This window comes from Aspergillus foveolatus, assembly GCF_047715535.1.
Source record: "Aspergillus foveolatus strain CBS 279.81 unplaced genomic scaffold BDW70scaffold_5, whole genome shotgun sequence".
Taxonomy (NCBI): Eukaryota; Fungi; Ascomycota; class Eurotiomycetes; order Eurotiales; family Aspergillaceae; genus Aspergillus; species Aspergillus foveolatus.
Window position 1 is genome coordinate 463307 of NW_027396069.1, and position 19776 is coordinate 483082.

Consider the following 19776-nt stretch of genomic DNA (forward strand, 5'->3'; position numbering starts at 1 on the left):
ATATTTCGGTCCCACCGCCTTCGCAGCAAGCTCTTTATTGGTCGGAATATCAATGAACCGCTTTCATCAAATGACGCTGCCGGACAGGAAATTTCCCAAGCCCGCTCGTCTGTCTTGACCCCCTCATCGGGGCCGAGTCCGCCCGCAAGTATGAACAAAGAAGCACCGCTCTCAATTGCTGAGCGCGACTTTATCCTCGATGCTCTCCGCGAGGGTGTGAGGCTGGATGGCCGTGGGGCCGACCAGCTCCGTCCGCTCACTCTCTCGTTTGGTGAAGAGTATGGCCATGTGAAAGTGCAGCTTGGAAAGACAAGGTTTGTTTTTCATCGCCCGTTTGTTGGCACTGCTAACTTTCCCAGCCTTGTCGTTAGGATCTCCGCCGAAGTTGCTAAGCCCCACGATGATCGGCCGTTTGACGGCATTTTCAATATTGCCATGGAGCTGACTGCGATGGGCTCGCCCGCCTGGGAGAACGGCCGGTATGGATGCCGATATGTCTACATGGATGGAGCTGATGCTTTTCGCAATAGACAAGGAGATCTAGAAACCTACGTTACGAACGTGTTAGACCGTGTAATTCGCCATTCGAACGCCTTGGATACCGAGTCACTCTGCATCCTGAAAGGCGTCAGCTGCTGGACGATACGCGCTGATGTACACATTACTGACTACGACGGCAATCTGATCGATGCATCATGCATCGGTGTCATGGCTGGACTCCAACATTTTCGTCGTCCCGACGCTGTGGTCAAGGACGGTCAAGTGATCGTTTACGGACTGGATGAAAGAGTCCCCGCGCCCCTGAACATCACCCACAAGCCCCTTTCGGTCACGTTTCATACATTCGACGACGGAAAAATTGCTATCCTGGATGCGACGCGGAAGGAAGAGCAAGCTTCGGAAGCGGACGTTGTGATTGGGATGAATAATGCCGGAGATGTCTGCTACCTGTCTAAATTCCAGGGCTCCCCGGTGGATGCTCTGGTGTTTGTCACAAAGACCTCGCTCGCACTCGAGAAGGTCAAGTACATCAATGGCATTATTGACAAGGCTCTGCAAGCTGATCTTGCGAAACGGTCTAAGGGTGGGCTCGCGGAGCAAGCCAGAGCAGAGAACGATCGGCCAGTCGCGTAGACAATCTAAGAACGCTTCTCTACGAGTGAATTGTAATGTATGATAGATGAATGAATGCATGATCCAAAGTCAATAGCAGTATTTTCGCATCAAAGAATGAAAATCTTCCCCGTCTGAGATAAGGATTGACGCTTGACAGCGTTATAGATCAGGGGAGTTTATTTTTTGGTCACAAAGAGCTCTTTTCTGCTGGTTGAGGCATTGCAAGGGACCAAACCACAGAATTATCTCTTGAAACAGTTATAAGCGAATATGTTACCCTGAAATACTAATATAAATTTTTCTTGTGAGAGCCGCCGCTAGAGCCTTCTTGTGAATTGCCCGCGTCAAGCTCTAGGTCGACTAAGATCAACGGGGCTTGAGCACCGCCGCACGCCAAACCCAACCAGCTGCTAGCGCATCCCGAACTCTGCTTCTTAATTCTCACCTCCAGGCATTCACCATATTCGGCGAGCGCTCCTTCTCTTGCATCTCTTTTCGTTTTGCTTTACTTTGAGATCGCTACCTCTTCTCCATCTCCCGGTCGCTTTACATATTCCACGTGGTGTAAACTCCTTTCCAGTCTCCCTTCGGGCCAAACAAAGCAAAGCACTCACTCGAAATCGATGCTCCCCCTGGGCCGCACCACCACATTGACGGTGTTAGCCCTCCCCGATCATCATGGCCAGCGGTAGGGCTCCAGGTCGTCATCCCGCCGCTGGCCGGGATGATGACCTGCTGCAGCTGGAGGAGTCGACTCCCATCTACAACACGGGACGGCCTCCGCCAGTAAACGACGAAAGCCTCTTGCGACAGTACAATATTGACGACTCTGAAAACGCTCAGCCTCGTCCGTCCGTTTCTTATGACAATTTTGTTGGTGGGAGGGTGACACCACACGCCGGTGCCCAAGCGATAGGCTCCGCGCCTCCTCCGGTGCATGCCGGAGTGTACGTGAACGATCCATACTCCGGACAGGACGTATCCCGTACGTACTCGCAGACTTCCGGCTTGGACAATTATCAGAGGTATTCAATGGATGAGTATGACGAAGGACATGGGTACTACGATATGACCGGCCAGGATCCGATGGAAGGGGATTCACGCATGCGTGAGCGCAACAGCATACTGAGTATGGGCGGTGGACTCATGGGCAGGGCGAAACACATGTTGGGAATGAAGCCTGAGTACTCTGAAATGGACCTTCCCTTGACCGAAGCAGGGGCACGAGCTGCGCGAGCCGATAGCACGGTTTCTGAAGAGGGCGCCCCGCATGCGAAGAAGTCGAGCAAGCCATCATTCAAGTTTGGGTTTGGCCGTAGGACAGTCGACCCGTCTACCCTCGGTCCTCGTATAATTCAGTTGAACAACCCACCAGCCAACGCAGCGCACAAGTTTGTCGATAATCACGTGTCCACGGCAAAGTACAATATCGTCACATTCCTTCCGAAATTCTTGTACGAGCAGTTCTCGAAGTACGCCAACTTGTTCTTTCTGTTTACCGCGGTGCTGCAGCAGATTCCAAATGTTTCCCCGACGAATAGATATACTACGATTGGCCCGTTAGTGATTGTATTGTTGGTGTCTGCCATCAAGGAATTGGTTGAGGATTACAAACGGAGGTCGTCGGACAAGTCCTTGAACTACTCGAAGACCCAAGTTCTCAAAGGGTCCGCATTTCATGAAACCAAATGGGTTGATGTGGCGGTGGGAGACATTGTCCGCGTCGAGTCCGAACAGCCTTTCCCGGCCGACTTGGTCCTCCTGGCCTCTTCGGAACCAGAGGGTTTATGTTATATTGAGACGGCCAACCTTGACGGCGAGACAAACCTCAAAATCAAACAAGCCATTCCGGAAACATCGCATCTGGTCAGCCCGGCTGACCTCAGTCGGCTTAGCGGACGCATTCGCTCCGAACAGCCAAACAGTAGTTTGTATACGTACGAGGCGACCTTGACAATGCATGCTGGTGGAGGAGAAAGGGAGCTTCCGTTAGCGCCAGACCAGCTTATGCTCCGAGGAGCTACGCTTCGAAACACGCCATGGATTCATGGCGTTGTCGTTTTTACCGGCCACGAGACGAAGCTGATGCGAAATGCCACTGCGACTCCAATCAAGCGTACTGCAGTAGAGCGTATGGTCAATATCCAGATCTTGATGTTGGTCAGCATTCTTGTTGCATTAAGTGTGGTCAGTTCAGTAGGCGACTTGATCATCCGCCAGACTGAAAAGGATAAGCTTACCTACCTCGACTACGGCAGCACCAACCCTGGGAAGCAGTTCATCATGGACATCTTCACGTACTGGGTGCTCTACTCGAATTTGGTCCCTATTTCGCTCTTTGTCACCATCGAAATTGTCAAATACTCGCAAGCCTTTTTGATCAATTCTGACCTGGACATCTACTACGACGTTACGGATACCCCGGCTACATGCAGAACATCATCGTTGGTTGAAGAGCTTGGTCAAATTGAATATATCTTCTCGGACAAGACTGGTACTTTGACATGCAACATGATGGAGTTCAAGGAGTGTACGATAGGCGGCATTCAGTACGGAGAGGATGTTGCCGAAGACAGGCGGGCTACTGTTGAAGACGGAGTTGAGGTGGGCGTGCACGATTTTAAGAAGCTGCGCCAGAACCTAGAGTCCCATCCCACCAAAGACGCGATACATCACTTCTTGACTCTTCTCGCTACTTGCCACACCGTCATTCCCGAGCGATCCGAAGCGGACCCCGACAAAATCAAATATCAAGCGGCGTCTCCAGACGAAGGAGCTCTTGTTGAAGGTGCTGCTCGGATGGGTTACAAGTTTAGCAACAGAAAGCCTAGATCTGTTATTATCACTGTGGCAGGACAGGAGTACGAGTATGAGCTATTGGCAGTTTGTGAATTCAACTCCACAAGAAAGCGCATGTCCACGATCTTCCGTTGTCCCGATGGGCGAATCCGCATCTACATCAAGGGTGCTGATACAGTTATCCTCGAGCGTCTACACCAAGACAACCCTATCGTTGAAGGGACACTGCAACATCTTGAGGAATACGCGTCGGACGGTCTTCGTACCCTCTGTCTGGCCATGCGCGAAATTCCTGAGGATGAATTCCAGCAGTGGTATCAGATATTTGACAAAGCCGCAACAACAGTCGGCGGTAACCGTGCAGAAGAACTCGACAAAGCTGCCGAGCTCATTGAGAAAGATTTCTACCTTCTTGGTGCCACCGCCATTGAGGACAGATTGCAGGATGGTGTGCCGGATACTATTCACACTCTGCAAACTGCCGGCATCAAGATCTGGGTCCTGACTGGTGACAGACAGGAGACTGCCATCAATATTGGCATGTCCTGCAAGTTGATCTCTGAGGACATGACTCTTCTGATTGTCAACGAAGACAGTGCTGAGGCGACCAGAGATAACTTGACGAAGAAGCTCCAAGCTGTCCAAAGTCAGACTGAAGCCGAACAGATGGCCCTTATTATTGACGGCAGGTCTTTGACGTTTGCACTAGAGAAGGACATGGAAAAGCTGTTCCTTGACCTTGCGGTGCTGTGCAAAGCCGTTGTTTGCTGGTATGTTTCCCGCTCGCTTCCCGAAAGAGAGGCGCTAACAGTTGCAGTCGCGTCTCGCCCCTGCAAAAAGCTCTTGTCGTCAAACTTGTCAAGCGTCATCTCAAGTCGTTGCTTTTGGCTATTGGCGATGGCGCCAACGACGTGTCCATGATCCAAGCGGCTCACGTTGGTGTCGGTATCAGCGGTGTAGAAGGTTTGCAAGCAGCAAGATCTGCTGATGTCTCTATCGCTCAATTCCGTTATCTTCGCAAACTGCTTCTTGTACATGGTGCTTGGAGTTATCATCGAATCAGCCGTGTCATTCTGTACTCTTTCTACAAGAATATTGCGCTTTATATGACGCAGTTTTGGGTAAGTCTACACCTTGGTCGAATTGTCTCAAGCTAATGTTTCCAGTACTCCTTCCAAAATGCATTCTCTGGTGAGGTTATCTACGAATCATGGACACTATCCTTTTACAACGTTTTCTTCACAGTCCTTCCTCCATTCGCCATGGGTATTTGCGATCAATTCATCTCTGCTCGTCTCCTAGACCGGTATCCCCAGCTATATCAGCTTGGGCAGAAGGGAATGTTCTTCAAGCGCCATAGCTTTTGGTCGTGGATCGCCAATGGATTCTACCATTCACTGCTCCTGTATATCGTCTCTCAACTGATTTTCCTCTACGATCTCCCACAAGCCGACGGCAAGGTTGCCGGCCATTGGGTCTGGGGCTCGGCGCTGTACACCGCCGTTCTGGCTACCGTTCTTGGAAAGGCGGCACTGATCACCAATATCTGGACGAAATACACGTTCATCGCTATTCCTGGCTCAATGATTATTTGGCTCGCGTTTCTTCCGGCCTATGGATATGCAGCACCGGCTATCGGTTTCTCGGAAGAATACTACGGCACTATCCCCCGGCTTTTTACCTCCCCCATCTTCTATCTGATGGCGATTGTTCTTCCTTGCATCTGTCTTCTCCGCGATTACGCCTGGAAGTACGCCAAGCGCATGTACTACCCTCAGCATTACCACCACGTCCAAGAGATCCAGAAATACAACGTCCAGGATTACCGACCTCGCATGGAACAGTTCCAGAAGGCAATCCGGAAGGTGCGCCAGGTGCAGCGCATGCGCAAGCAACGAGGTTACGCGTTCAGTCAGGCCGATGAGGGCGGACAGATGCGTGTTGTCAATGCTTATGATACCACGAGGGGAAGAGGGCGATACGGGGAAATGACCAGCTCGCGAAATTTGGTTTGATATTTTTGTTTTCGTTTTGTTCAAGTACATCCTGTACTGTATTTTTGTTATCTACTCTTCTCTGATTTGGGAACTCTTGTGAGCGAGTTTTCAGCATGTATGCACCTAATGAATTGATTACCAAATGAACGGATTACCATACCTGCACCAGCGCATGCACTGCCTTGAAGCTGGGTAAGAATCTGAGTCTTACTACCTGTTTCTGATCGTCGCTATCCATCCGCCATATCTTGGGCCAGGCAAAGAACCCCTCTGAGAGAGATGATGCATTCGAGACCCACTCCCCCAGAACCCAATCCAACCCCATTCGATCTCTACACTCTACTCCAGCGAGTTGCGACTTGTGCCATGCTGCAATGTGGGTAACTCCTCCATCATGTGAGCTCGACCGATGATTACCCGAGAACAACACCTCGAGCCGTCCAACTCGGACCATTTCCTGTCCCTCACCCCTTTCTCTGGCCCGACTTCTGTTACCCTCGCCGGACACCTTCTCGACATATAAAGCTCCTTCAGTCCCCGTCTGCAGCCACTTTGATTACCTTGCCATTTCATTCTTAGCGACTATCACCCATAAACCGTCTCCCAGAGCATCGGACTAACCCCGATACCACAATGGGTGCCAACGCCAAAGCCCAATCCTGGCTTCATAAGCTAGAGGAACAAGGTATGCTCTGCGCCCTTTACGAAGAGGAAACGGAATCCTTGACTAACCAGACAATACCAGTAAATGTCGACGTCGATGCCATGGATCCAGACTTCATCAAGTCCCTCCCCATCACCCCGCACGACATGACGAGCAACCAAATCCACGTGCATGGTCAAATGAGTGAGCCCAAGAACAGACAGCTACTGCTTGATGTCGCCAGGGAGTACAAGGACCGTAGCTGGGTGGATGTCTATACGCGCGTGGTAAGTCTCTCACTCGGCCAGCTCTGTTTCCTCTCAAGCCCCTCGCCTCAAGAATGAAATCGGCCTGACAAACACTTGACAAGGCCGTCCTCCTCTGCAAAAAGAATATTAACCTCATCTCCGGCCGCGTCCTCCTGCAAATCCTCCCTTCGTATGCCTACGACAGTAATAAAGTCCTTTCCCATGCACGACTATACGCAAAAGAATTCGAATTGGTGGGGATTACCAAGGACAGATTCTGCATTAAGATTCCCTCAACCGGCCCCGCACTCAGTGTCTGTCCTACACTCGAGGCGGAGGGGATTCGCACGCTGGGCACGGCGGTATTCTCGCTTCCGCAGGCGATTGCGGCCAGTCAGGCCGGATGTCTCTATATTAGCCCTTATTTTAATGGTATGTCTCTGGAGATATCATGGGAGCTCAATGGGAGTGGTAATATGCTGATGTGGATGAGAACAGAAATAAGAGCCAACTTCAATTTATCCCTCTGGCCGAATGTCGAGGACCCCGCGACGCAGCATACCATGTCTGCACGACTGATGCAGATGCTCGAGATGTATAGGAGACTATACAAAGAAACGGGAAAGACACAGCCGCTAATTAAGAACGCTAAGTACGCGCAGCCTCATCAGTGTTCTCCTTACTTGCCCACTAGTCAACATACTGCGTTGAGTTGAGCTGATATACTAACGAGAACGTCTGGTTGCAGCTTCATAAGTCCCAAGGAAGCTCTCGCCCAGGGCGAATTCGGCGTTGACTCCGCCACCGTCTCCGCAGAGGTTCTGTCACAGCTTGCAAATATCACATATGACATCTCTGCCCGCCCATCAGGGATTGTTGACGTCCCGAAACCGCAATACCCCGAGCACCAGAACTCTGTTTCCTCTACCCCCAAGCGTCTGCAACATCTCGCGGCTGCGGATCCGTTAGCTGCGGCGAACTGGGATGGAAGTATTGCGAGTACGGACGTGGATTATCTGAAGGACAACGGCGCGGAACTCGAGAAGGCTATTAAGGCTGATCCTATTGCGAGTGCGAGGATCAGTGATGCCCTGGGAGTGTTCTTGAAGGTTGAGGGGGAGAGTAGGGAGTTGATCGAGAGGGTGATGAAGGAGATTGCGTAAATTGGTAGCAGCTGGTTTGGTAAACCACCAAACTAGGAGGACGGTTTCGTCCGTGCATTTGCATTCACTGCTGGGAAGGAAAGCATAGACAGATGGCCAATAGATAAATAGAAAATAGATGCTGGACCTGTGTCAGAATATAGCTCGTAAGAGATTGGCATATACATCTTGCCGCGCTGAATGAACGAAAGCTACCCTTGTGTGATTGTCCTAGATAGGTATGATTGTCATGAGTATTCAGCGTCTCCCTCGGTATGTTAGCTGTCGCTAAAGCGCCTGGGACAGAAATCTTTGGATCAGAACAAGGCTACAGGTTGGCTATCCTTGCACATCATCGGCCTACTGACTCGGGACTCAGGCCCTACATTGTCTAGCTTGCATGATGTAGATTTGAGAGCTCAGTGGAGGAGGCGCAAGTCTACCCGGGTAATTTGCTTATCTAGGCAGCTTGAGGAAGCTCTTATTATTGCTCTACACTTGTCTGGGATGGGCCATGTCCCGGGGTATGGAAATAGGTAGGCATCGGCATCAGCAACAGCATCCATATCTGCTAAGTGTTGACAGTCCTGTTGGGTCAAAATCAAGGCAGCCTAGTAGCTGCATTTCTCCTGGGAACTCATGCTGAACCGAAAATATGCACGAAGTCAACTACCGCGTACATCTCTCCTCCGGCGGCCTCCACCCGACTCCCAACCCTTCCATAACCATCCTCTCCCTTTCTTGCCACGTCTCGCCTCCAGCCTCAAGGTCAATGACCTGGCCGCCCGTCACGCGCTCTCTCACGCCAGACGAGTCGAATTTCCAGCCATGCGCCTTCTTCGCGTATCGCCTTAGATCCCGCTCGAAAGTTGTATCGCCCGACCAGCCGAGCACGGCGCAGCCAACCGTGCGCCATGGGGAGACGATGATGTCAACACGGCGGTGGGGGTTGGCATTTGCACTGCTCGCCTGTGTACCGGAGCCAAGTTTGTCTTTAGGGGTCTGCCAGACAACAAGCGCCTTATCCAAACTGTCGAAGTGGTTGCGATCGTCGTCATCGCCACGGTAGGGAAGAGTCTGCTGGTCACGTTTTGAAGTTGTCAGGTGCAGGGCTAGGGTGTGGGTAATCCAGCCCTCGGATTCTAGGGATGCGACGACGTCGACGACCAGGTTGTGCGTTATCGCTTCATCGCGGTGGCTAAGGATTATGTCGACATCGTGAGAGGCGGGTTTGCCGCGGCGGTAGCTGCCCACGATGATACACTCCACGCCGTGGCCGTCGTACTGTGCGGTTGGACGGACAGAGGCCGAGTTCGCATGCTGACATATGATCTTGCCAATAGCCTCGGTTTCCTCCCTGGAAATGTCGAGAAGGAATTCATCGTAGTACTTGACGCCGATTTGCTGCACGCGTGAGAGCGAGTGCCAACCGTGCTCGACAATGTCATCAAGGTCGCGCCATTGTCTGGCGTAGAAGAATTCCCGTGCTGTTTTCGAGCCCACGCCCCATATGTTGTAGAACGTGTGCAAGGTGCGCAGATCCGGGTCTATATCGAGCGCCTCGGCTGCAGCAAGGGTACCATTCTCGCTAGCCTTGAATTCAACAAAGAGGTTAGCGATCTTGCTGTCGCACCCGGGCAAGGAGAGGATCTGGGATCCGCGTCTGATTTCATACGGGTATGCTGCTATTGCTGCGATAGCAGTGCTGTATGCGCGCACTCCAATCTCGTCGAGGTTCAGCTCGCGGATCGTGCGGATCTTGATGAGCTGGTTGATGAAGGCATCGTTGGGGGTGTTGAGGAATGAGGACCGCATGCAGGCGTACATGACGCCATTGCGGACCCATTCCGGCGGCGGTGGTAGGGGCTCTGCTTCTTCGTTTTCGGATGTTGTCTGCCGGTACAACTTTGGAGGTGCGCGGTGGCTGGCTACCCTGTCGTGTCTGTCCGCTGACGGAGGAAACGGGGCTTTGAATGCGGCGTCTTGCTTGGCCCGGTCAAGGATAGCCTGCGAGTTTGCGGTCTCAACGTCGCTCCTTGTTGCTGCTGGCCGCTCGATCTTGCGCGCGTGATACACAACAAATGAATCCAGTGGTAGGATCATCTGCGCCTCAACGCATTGCGCCAACCAATCCAGTCGCACAACCCTAATCATCCCTTCTTCTTTGTTTAGTAGTTCTGACACGCTCGTCCTTCCATCTCTTTTCGATTTCGACAGCTGTGGATGCTCGAGATGCGCCGTGGGTCGTCTACCGCGCACGCCATCTTCTTCACTCTCATCCTCCGTGCTCAAGTATATTTCACTCACTGCACTCCCATTCCTTCCGCTCTCTACCCGTCGCCGTTTCGCCGGTGGACCTGAAGCATGGGAGGACGTACTCTCCACCTCGTCTGTCCACACTCCTCTCGACCTCAGCTCCAGCGCCGCGCGCTTCTTCTGCCTGACCCTGCCGAGAATCAATGTAGCCTCTGCAACATCGTATGTCAGGCGTGCGCCGTGCTGGATCAGAGTCTCCTCGGTTTGATGGAGCGCGTCAAGGTCTAGATGGGTGGGAAGAACATATATTGGTGGGAACCTTGCGAGACTGAAGCCGGACTCTGTTGTCGACGGATCTGCTTCGGTATCGAGATCTTGACCTGGGTCTGAGGGTGTAGGAGATGTTGTAGTTGTGGAGGACATTGTGGTTGAATTTAGTAAGCATGGTTGATGATGTAGGTGAACGATATATACACTGTATATCTGCATCATAAACTGTACACCCAACGTTCTGTAGCTCCCGCAGCGCAATCATGCATCCAAGGTTGAAGAATCGGCGACATCGTACTCTCTACGCGGGGAAACGGCGGGGTATGTCAGCGGGATGGATTATGTCGTCTGCGACAGCGCTCATGAATCGTTAATAGATACTGTTAAGTTACCGTCATTGCGCTTATGGATCTCGAGCATTTCCGGGTTCTGTTGTCATGAAGATGAAAGGAGAAGTTCAATTGCAGGGAGACTTAAGAACGACGAACGCAGATGACGTCAGTCGTCATCACGAAGTGTTTCTGCCTTTGTGCCTAAGGCACATTTTCCTATATATCTAACACCCTATACTTTCTTCCCCCAGTTCGGCTCTTGGGCCTTCATTCTCGAGCGCCATATTATTCTCTCAGACCGCAATGAGCCAGCTCTATCCGCACCCAGTTTACCCGATCTTCACTTACTTAGTATCTCCCTTAGGCTTCACATGCACACTTCCATACGTGACACTCGAGCCTCCCTCATTCAACGGCGTATCAACCCTAGGAATGGACGCCCCGGCATCGGTGCCAATGTCCTCATCCCTATACGCCCCCTCCTCATCCCCAGCACTAGCGGCATCTTTCCCATACCTCTTTCCAATCCATCTGCGCCACGGCTTATAAACGAATACGCTCAGAGTTCCAAACACCAAAAAAGCACCACAGATTCCCCCGCCAATAACATCATAGTAGTCGCCCGCTGTCTGCACTCCATCCCAGAAGCGGCCGGTTGGTTCGGCGACATTCAGGATGAGTGTGAGGAGCTGGATTATGCCAATAATGATGGCCACAATCACGGTGAGGGTGGTCAGCACAATGGAGTAGTAGAGGAAGGCGACGGGGTCGCGGTGGTTCTGGGGTGTTGTAATGGGATCGTCCAGATTGGATTCCGCGTCGGGGGTAGGCTCAGTGCTCATCAAAGGAGATTGCGAGGTCGTTGAGTCAGTGCGTTTTGGTGGGAGAAAGTTCGTAGCTGGCTGCACGTAGAGCGCGAGCATTAGGGCTCCATCGGTGGTGTCAAGCAAGCACATTCCGGCTGCAAATGAGTGATTAGTAACCTCACTAGTTGCCGGGGGGGAGAGTAGGAGATACCTGTGAACAGTATGGGAAAGATGAGAATAACCCAAAAGGAGGTCCCCTTTGCAGCCTCGATAGACGAAATCCCCAGAAGCGCAATCTCAGATGACGTATCAAAGCCGAGTCCGAACAATATACCCAGCGGGTACATTTTCCATGGCCTGCCATATATCAGCAGCCACCCGTGCAAGCGCTTCAGGATATAGTCTTACCGGTCAATCAACTTGAACGCTCGCTTCAAAACTCGAAACAACACACCCCCACCCTCGATCTTCCACGCCTCGTCCTCCTGCCCCTCCGGCAGGTTCAGCACCTTCTGCATCTGCTTGTACAACTTATAGAGAATATACGCATTCATAAAACCAAGCAGAATCAGGAACGCCGCGCTGACAGACGTCCCGATAATACCGCCGATTGTGCTGAACTTATCGAAACGCGAGGATACTGCCGCCGCGGTGGCTGCCACCACAATCGAGGTGATGATCACGATAGTGGAGTGGCCGAGCGAGAAGAATGTACCTACCGTTACTGGCTTTTGGCCCGTTGCGAGCAGACGGCGGGTCATTAGGTCAATGGCCTGGATACATTAGACTAGTCTTCTGAAGACGTTGAGGGCTGCGGAGGTCTACCGAGATGTGATCTGCGTCAAAGGCGTGTCGCAGTCCAAGGGTATATGAGAGAACAGCGTTCGAGACCAACGATCTCAACCTTTCGTCAACTAGACGACTAATGCCAAGAAGATAGAAGACTCACGGATGGTATCTCTTTAAACCTGGTTAGTCGTCATCTCCCAACACCATCCAAAAGAGAGAAACATACCAGGACAATCGCTACAGCAACCCACACGACCACATTGGCACACGCAACAAGCAAGATAACCGCTATTGAACGCAGAGGAACCTTGCGGATCCCAGGTAGCCGACTATGCGAGCGCTCGGCATGCCGGATGAGAGACTTGGCCGTCCATTTCTTGTCATCCAGATCGGATTCAATGACCGTGGAATCGGCATGAGGTGATGTCGACATCCTGAATCCTCACTTCCCACTTCGAGATGGTCGGAAAATGACTGGAAAGAGAGAAGAATATGAAGTCTTTTCTGTTCAAGAGCGAGCTGGTGAGGGGAAATAAATATTCTAGTGGGGCGATAAGAGTGTGCCTTATCAATCTATCCACATGCACGCACAGATCCAATCACGGTCCTGGCTTAGACAAGCCTTTTGCTAATCAAGTCTGCTGTCGCAGACTGCGGACGAGACGGATATCGCCAGTCTAAAGCCTTCGTAGTCATAGATATGAGACTCCCGTAATATCCAGATAGTGACCGCGAAGTGGCATTGAAGTAATAGTTGCTTAACCCCGCCGGGTGACAAATCCGGCGGACGACGCCGAACGGACCGAATATTTACAAGGCAAGTGGATCGCTTCGCCGAAAGCTGCATTTGCTAACTATATACAGTCTAAATATATATACAATTAAGGAATTCGTCTCATCATGAGTCGTGGAGTCCCAGCAATGGATGGCATGGGACGCGGAGCTGCGCTGGCCTATGACTGCTCAGTCTCAGTGTCCTAGTCCTGGACCACGCAAAGTCTTTCGTGGCCAAGGTCGGTGGTCTCCAGGAGGCCCCCCGGTCATGGACTGTTGGATGTCAGAGAGTGGTGCTCTGACTCGTCCTCGGCGGACGGGATCTCTCGTTGGTCAGAAGGTGACCGGTGAGTCCGCGATGGAGTCGCGATGGGCGATCGATTCGGTCTGTTTTATAGATGTATGATTGCTTGACTGCCGCAGCATGTCAAGCTCCCCGATTATATTCAAGCCGCAGCAAGAACAGTCGGCGAAGGTGTCCACTTCGTAACAGTCGGCTGAGTCTTCTTAAACCCGGGCCCAAAGAGCAGATTCCATTCGTTGCGCGTAATGGGCGTGACATCCGACGCGGAGAGCGGCGTCTTCGGGCCTCTCTTGGTCAGCGTTCCAGCGGGAGAGAGTCCTGACTTTTGCGCTGTCGATGGCTTCCTGATACGCACAGTGCGGACGGGCGACTTCTTCTTCTCGACGACGACAACAGCGGGCTTTGGCGCTGGCGGGATGACGATGCCGTCCTGCTTATATTGCTTCTTATACAGATCCGCAACATGAGCAAGCAACTCGTCGGAGACGTCGAGCTGCTCGTACACGCGGTGGAAGAAGGCCTTGCTGAAGGGGCGGCCGTTGAAGTCCTCGATTGTGCGGTGGAGGAGACGCACGCACGAGTTGATATATGATTCGGGAGTTGCATTTGCCTTGGACCCGGAACTCGATCCTGATGCAGAGAGAATACACAGTCGGCGCTTGAAGGTATAGATGCGGTCGACGTTAAGCAGCGTCAATCCCTCTCGCGAGAACACAACTTCATTCTGCAAAATCGATCGCTCGATCAGGTACTCGTTCGCATGGCGTTCATGGTGCGACCGTGCAAGAGCATCGGACCAGCTCTGGCCGAGTGCGAATCTAGCAGCTGCTTTGGCGATTGTGCGCGTGAGCGTCCGAGATACTGAGGGTTCCAAGGTGGTTGAAGGGATGACGATCAAGTCTGAAGGCTGGCCCGTGGGATACGGCTTCCCGCGGCCGACAAGGAGCGTGACGTGCATGAGCTTTTGCTGAAGCTTGTGCGAGATGTATTCGAGGGCAGGAATGATAGAAGGCGTTAGAGTCTCAGAGTCGAAGGTGAAGTCTGCGGACAGGGGGGACGAGATCATGTCTGAGGTAACACTCCGGGGGGAGTTGGGCACGTAGATGCCCGTTGGCCGCGGGAGGCGGATGGCGACCATGTTCACCAGCGAGTATGGCTATGAATGCTTTAAATGCTTGGAAGAATATGAAGATGGTGAGTTGCACAAGCAGCTGTGACAGGGGACTCGCAGCAGGGACTGGGTCGATAAATAACCTCACCCTCCCTGTGCAGGCTCTCCTCCTGAATGAGGGGAACGCCTAGCCAACACACTCTCCCGTCTCTTTCTCAAGATAATATTATGCTGACCTTTCGTTCTAATGATAGCAAAATTCATCGAATCTAACCAGCAAATGAAGCCCAGATCCAAGCTAGCGGCACCCAGTCAGCGTGGGCGTCCACCGTTTCCTAAGCGCCCGTTGGTGTGAATACGCAGCCCAAGGCACACTTCCTGCAGCCACGGCACATTCTCCTCGCTAGTTACTCGCGACCGTCCACTATTCGCTACTATCGACAGGGTCTGGCCTGAAAAAAGAACAAAGGAGCTCTATTTATGGCGGATATCCATAAAAGAAACATCCTAAATTTACGGTCTTTCGACCTTTTTTGGGGTGTTTCTAGGTTGGGGCGAGCGCATGGTGTCTCTCGTGTTCGATCCTCGCAGATTGCAGGATCATTGCAGAAACACAATAGTCGAGGTAGACTTTCATTGTTGCTGTCAAGACTGTCAGGGAAAAGGGAGGAGATTCCTGGCCGATCTCTCATGAACGGTACATATGCGAAGCATTGCGCGAGCGTGAACTAGGCTCCCAAATGGGCGTCAAAGACGCGCTATTACTTCCAACTCGCATTCAGGTCCAGCCCCAAAACATGATCTCGAAGGTTCAAAAGGTCTGTCCATAAAAGCGAGAGTCAAGTCCGTGGTGTCCACGTCAAGCGGGGTAAATCCTCCGAATAGCGAGTGCTCGCACTACACTCTTGGCCTGGCGCTTGTGTTTACCAACATCTCGTCTTGTCATCCATTGGTCAACTGTACTAACAGTGTCAATAGTACAAAGACAGCTACGGCCATCCTAAGCAACTCCTCACCTCGTCATTGAGTCCCAAGTATCGCACCCCTGCACCGTCCACATGCTGGTATCTCCCTGTCCGTCACCACGCAGCTCGCTTTCCACGCGGTACGGCTTGCCTGAGAAGATTATAAGCCTATTGTGCCACGGCTCGAGCGCTGTAAGCAGGGATCTCTAGTAGACCCCGTTCTATGTGAAGGAACCGGTTGGTAGGCAACACCCTGCAGGCACACCAATATTTCGGGCCCGGTCCTCCTCGTTGGTTCAGCATCGCTCATCCCACGTGCAGCGTCAGCAACGGCCTGGTCAAACCCAATGGCCATAGCCACAGCTGCCTCCCTCTGGCCAGGCGGAATCCTTAGGCGAGTTGAAGCTGAAGGGTGAATGTTTACCTGAAGGTCTTTGAATGGCTCTTTGTCTCGCCCGTCTCGTCTTATCTGGTTCTGGTTGTGAGGCCTTCACGGGCGTAAGCCATGAGTGGATTTGCTAGGTAACCAACGAGGATATTCTTATTTACTGCAGATTAGAGGGTCTAAATACAGGCAGCAAGTAGTCGAGATGGTACGATAACGATCTTGTTCGGATAATCTACCCATTTAGCCTCATACCTACCCGGTAGGAATTGGTGGAGAATTCGAACTTAGGGTCATTACGGTCTGCTGACCTGGATGGAGGGCGCCTATGTATAAACAAAATGCATCTCGCCTAAGCGCGACTGGAAGACTTATGTGATGATCCAGAGAATGCCGTTTCACTACAAGCAGGACTGTTGTTTGCCATAGTGAGTGCTGTAGTTAGTATAAATATATATGGGTAGCCGGCGCGGTCCTTACGTGAATACCATGTAAATAATTTGTAGTCGCCGCTGGACAAACTAAGGATTGGGAAATCAATAAGAATATACTAGGATAGCTGCAAGGGTGCGAGACGTTCAGGGCGCTCATGCCCTGTTTTGGCGTGATGTTAGGGTTTGAGTGGTAGTGATTAGTAGGGTATCATCTTATGCCAAATGAGTGTGATAAGTTACAGAGCCTGCTGTCCATTTCCCATATGAACAACTCCCATTCTGTCAACTTCTGCTAAGCTCGAATGTGAACGCCCTCTAGAGAGTAATGTGATTTCCGAGGCCCCTTGCCATCTTGTGCCTGCCTACCTACCTACCCTCAAGACAAAATATAGTAAACTAATCATCCAGCCAATGTCCTGGTAAGTCCATATCCCTATGAGTCAGGATTGATTACCACTCGGCCTAGCTCTCTGCACAGTGCCTGGTTGCAAGCGCAGCACGCAGCGAAGCCTCCTGTCAATTCCCATGCCTTCTGTAGGCCCAGGTAGCCTCGGTAGGTCTAAGTAACTTGAGCTCAGGACATCATTCCACGAGACTTCCTCCTGGGCTAGTACTGATCCTCAGTAATCATGCACGGTGTATTAGAAAAGCAATGCCTCAGATATTTTTGGTTATTCCGGACCCCAGGGAGAGATGATAGGTTAGGGTAGACGGGACAGTCGGCGTAAACCAGGGACTAAGAACAAGCCAGCATAGTCCATGCCTCTACGCTCTCTTCCTTTGAACGGCATCAAGAACGCTGTTCATGTCAAACGGACGCGTCTGCAACATGGCTGATCACCTCAGTCCGAGCAAACCCGCCTATCCTGCCAGTGCGTACCTATGCCACCTTCGCCCAAGATAAAAACAGTGGGATCGAGAGGAGACAGAAGCCAGAGGCGTAGAGCAAGGCTGGAGTAGCGGGTGCGTATATCTGGTCGCGGTGCTTATTGGGCTGGATGCATTGACGGACAGTCTGGCTGGGACATTGAGGACGCAAGCTGACACTGCGGGATAAGGGTGTCCTGGCCCAAAGTGGCCCGGTTCGACTAAAAGATGGTCTGCACTTTGTGAATATGAAGTAGAGCACATAAATCAAGTCAATTTCTTTTTATTTCAAACATCTCAATGATTATCGTAGGTTTATCTTACAGCCAGAAGACGCTGGGATACATCACCCCAACTTCCGTGACTAGGTCTAGGGCCAGAAAGTGTTCTGCTTGTTCGAACGAGGGCTTGCGGTGTTGGTAGCCCCAAGGCAGTCATTTTAATGCTGAGCCGGCGTTGCGCTGGCGTCCATCAATCGGCGATATCTTGACGTATGCTAGGTGCTGTCCCACTGCTGTGTTCAACCGGGCTCAGTACTAAGGCTGGCGCCTTGTCTTATGGAGCGGTCATAATAGTGCCAGCATCAGCTATTGCAGGCGAAAAAAACGGGCCACGGAGGGGCATGAGGAGGAGAAATGTGCTCTGGCTGGCCATCGGTAGGTAGGTAGGTAGCCTATACTTTCTCTGGTGCACAACCAAGACCAAAGACAGGCGGGTGTGATAACTTTACTCAACGGATAAAGCGTTCCGTCGCGTATCCAAATAATAGGCAATATAGACATTTATACATTTAATAATGCAGTGAAGATGCGCTCAGACAAGTCCCAGCTCGCAGAGACAAGTATGCGCCGTGGCCCAACCCGGCCGATACGACCTACCACGATCATACGACGAACCTCGCTTCCTACTCACTGATGCAAACCGCGGTAGATGGATGGCCAGTTGCTTATGGCACCACTGCAGTCAGTAGCGGACTTTTCTAGGCGGAGCTCGCCTGAGCGGGTGGCCCTGGAGAAGCATTGTCTGATAAGCAAGAGATTGCAATGTCCAACCCGCCAACGCCCGAGCTAGCGTTGACAATGTAGAAGAAACCCGGTTGTTTGCACGCCATCTGAGCTGGATATCCCTGCGATCTCATCATTGCAAGTCACCTTCTCCGCAAATACAACCGAGCCGTCTTGCTAGTCTCCCTCGGAGCCAGGATGCCTCTCAATAGTCGATCACCAGCTCATGGAAAAGGATGTAATGGATAGACAACATGTCGCAAACACCCAGTACCATTCAACGAGCCTCAGAACTGAGCGTCTGCGCGACTGCAGTTATCCATACCCTTGTAGACATATACCCTTGTTGGCATATTTCAAGATCGTCTCGTGCGATGGCCATTGCTGCATGGATTATCGAAAACGAAGGTCACTCGACTTCGTGTCTCGAAACCTGCAGTGAATCATACCAAACCTTCATTCGGTCGCTCAGTCAGGAGGTGGACACACCAGCCTCCGAGAAAGGCTGCGAAACGGGATGGTGGATACCAATATTATGCCGATATCGTGCAGGAAATCGCCAACGATTATTCAAGCGTCAATTGAAAACGTCGCAAGCAAGGGCGATCGGTGTGAAGTCAGAATTGAGTAAATAGTACGATCTTACTGAGGTGGGCAGTACGTCAGCCAGGCGACGTCTCAGGCTGGCCCGGTTGGCCAGTGCACTCCGTCTCCTCGTCTTGAATCAGCCTTGCTGCGGGCTCGAGTCTCAATACGAGACGAAGATAAAGCAAGTAGCCATCAAGAGCCCGACTTGATGAAGGCACACATTGACTCCTATATTTCAGCTGGGAAGGTCTGCCTTGTGCCCTGTGCCCTGAAGGATGAGAACCGTACGTACTCGAGTACATTGACACGAGAGGAGTTGACGGTTAAAGCAAGAGTTGGAGATAAGATTTCTTACCTAACAGGTTGCACGTGGTTGGTCAGGAGCCGCTCCAGTTTCGAGAACGTCCATGGACGGAATCCCCAAACCCCACCGTTATCGCGACTGCCACCTGGAGTACAGATTACACAGTAAGCGAAATGGCACCGATCGCCATTTTCTGTACTTGGCGCCAAGACCACACAAACGAGCAATATCAGTGTCGCACGAGCACGGCTCACTCCAGCCCCGGGAGGAAGGAGCAAGGCACACTCAGATAAGAGAGTCTGAGCCGTTCCAGGAAGGAAGACACTGGTAAGCTCTCAACTCTCAGGCTTATATGGTGATTGCCCAGCTGCAGGCCAGGCCCGAGTTCGTTAAAACGCTGAGGAAAGTTATCGCTGCCAAGACCCTAAGTGGGACTGGGCAAGGTAGCATCCCCAAGCCCGAGGCCCACAGTCATCGATGTTGGGGAAATATGTAACGTAAGATGATATGCTTAAATCTCCATTCTCCGCTAAGTAGTATCTGGTTGTCATACAAATGACTGATCAACGATTAAAGGATGGCCTAAGGATGATTGGGGACGATTGGGGACGATCTGAGGAAGGGACGGCCGAGGGTCGTACC

General features: G+C 51.8%; 5 protein-coding genes across 5 annotated transcripts; 3 read left to right on the forward strand and 2 right to left on the reverse strand.

Moving 5' to 3' along the window:
* Positions 1-45: 45 nt before the first annotated feature.
* On the forward strand, positions 46-1207 carry BDW70DRAFT_129063 (exosome non-catalytic core subunit RRP45). The gene is made up of 3 exons (XM_073735543.1): positions 46-314; positions 360-479; positions 531-1207. Exons 1-3 carry the CDS (start codon positions 151-153, stop codon positions 1132-1134), a joined length of 888 nt encoding a protein of 295 aa, XP_073599717.1. The 5' UTR covers positions 46-150; the 3' UTR covers positions 1135-1207.
* Positions 1208-1581: 374 nt separating this feature from the next.
* BDW70DRAFT_94823 (aminophospholipid-translocating P4-type ATPase DRS2) lies at positions 1582-6111 on the forward strand. The gene is made up of 3 exons (XM_073745250.1): positions 1582-4685; positions 4733-5036; positions 5082-6111. Exons 1-3 carry the CDS (start codon positions 1795-1797, stop codon positions 5928-5930), a joined length of 4044 nt encoding a protein of 1347 aa, XP_073599718.1. The 5' UTR covers positions 1582-1794; the 3' UTR covers positions 5931-6111.
* A 276-nt stretch (positions 6112-6387) lies between these two features.
* BDW70DRAFT_129065 (uncharacterized protein) lies at positions 6388-8091 on the forward strand. The gene is made up of 5 exons (XM_073735544.1): positions 6388-6597; positions 6658-6842; positions 6926-7235; positions 7302-7455; positions 7552-8091. Exons 1-5 carry the CDS (start codon positions 6546-6548, stop codon positions 7964-7966), a joined length of 1116 nt encoding a protein of 371 aa, XP_073599719.1. The 5' UTR covers positions 6388-6545; the 3' UTR covers positions 7967-8091.
* A 523-nt stretch (positions 8092-8614) lies between these two features.
* On the reverse strand, positions 8615-12831 carry BDW70DRAFT_147613 (high-affinity nickel-transport protein-domain-containing protein; the record flags this gene model as incomplete). The annotated part of the gene is made up of 6 exons (XM_073738744.1): positions 8615-10557; positions 11183-11229; positions 11278-11764; positions 11821-11966; positions 12018-12382; positions 12625-12831. 6 exons carry the CDS (start codon positions 12829-12831, stop codon positions 8615-8617), a joined length of 3195 nt encoding a protein of 1064 aa, XP_073599720.1.
* Positions 12832-13205: 374 nt separating this feature from the next.
* Positions 13206-14718, reverse strand: BDW70DRAFT_129070 (uncharacterized protein). The gene has a single exon (XM_073735545.1). The coding sequence runs from the start codon at positions 14612-14614 to the stop codon at positions 13619-13621; it is 996 nt and encodes a 331-aa protein (XP_073599721.1). The 5' UTR covers positions 14615-14718; the 3' UTR covers positions 13206-13618.
* Positions 14719-19776: the final 5058 nt, after the last annotated feature.

Excerpts from the sequence above, each read along its gene's own strand:
- BDW70DRAFT_129070 (XM_073735545.1), bottom strand. The coding sequence starts at position 14,614 with ATGGTCGCCATCCGCCTCCCGCGGCCAACGGGCATCTACGTGCCCAAC.
- BDW70DRAFT_94823 (XM_073745250.1), top strand. The coding sequence starts at position 1,795 with ATGGCCAGCGGTAGGGCTCCAGGTCGTCATCCCGCCGCTGGCCGGGAT. Across the intron at positions 4,686-4,732 it reads TGCAAAGCCGTTGTTTGCTG|TCGCGTCTCGCCCCTGCAAA; the intron begins GTATGTTTCCCG and ends TAACAGTTGCAG. Across the intron at positions 5,037-5,081 it reads TTTATATGACGCAGTTTTGG|TACTCCTTCCAAAATGCATT; the intron begins GTAAGTCTACAC and ends TAATGTTTCCAG.
- BDW70DRAFT_129063 (XM_073735543.1), top strand. The coding sequence starts at position 151 with ATGAACAAAGAAGCACCGCTCTCAATTGCTGAGCGCGACTTTATCCTC. Across the intron at positions 315-359 it reads GTGCAGCTTGGAAAGACAAG|CCTTGTCGTTAGGATCTCCG; the intron begins GTTTGTTTTTCA and ends TAACTTTCCCAG. Across the intron at positions 480-530 it reads CCCGCCTGGGAGAACGGCCG|ACAAGGAGATCTAGAAACCT; the intron begins GTATGGATGCCG and ends TTTTCGCAATAG.
- BDW70DRAFT_129065 (XM_073735544.1), top strand. The coding sequence starts at position 6,546 with ATGGGTGCCAACGCCAAAGCCCAATCCTGGCTTCATAAGCTAGAGGAA. Across the intron at positions 6,598-6,657 it reads TCATAAGCTAGAGGAACAAG|TAAATGTCGACGTCGATGCC; the intron begins GTATGCTCTGCG and ends AGACAATACCAG. Across the intron at positions 6,843-6,925 it reads TGGATGTCTATACGCGCGTG|GCCGTCCTCCTCTGCAAAAA; the intron begins GTAAGTCTCTCA and ends ACACTTGACAAG.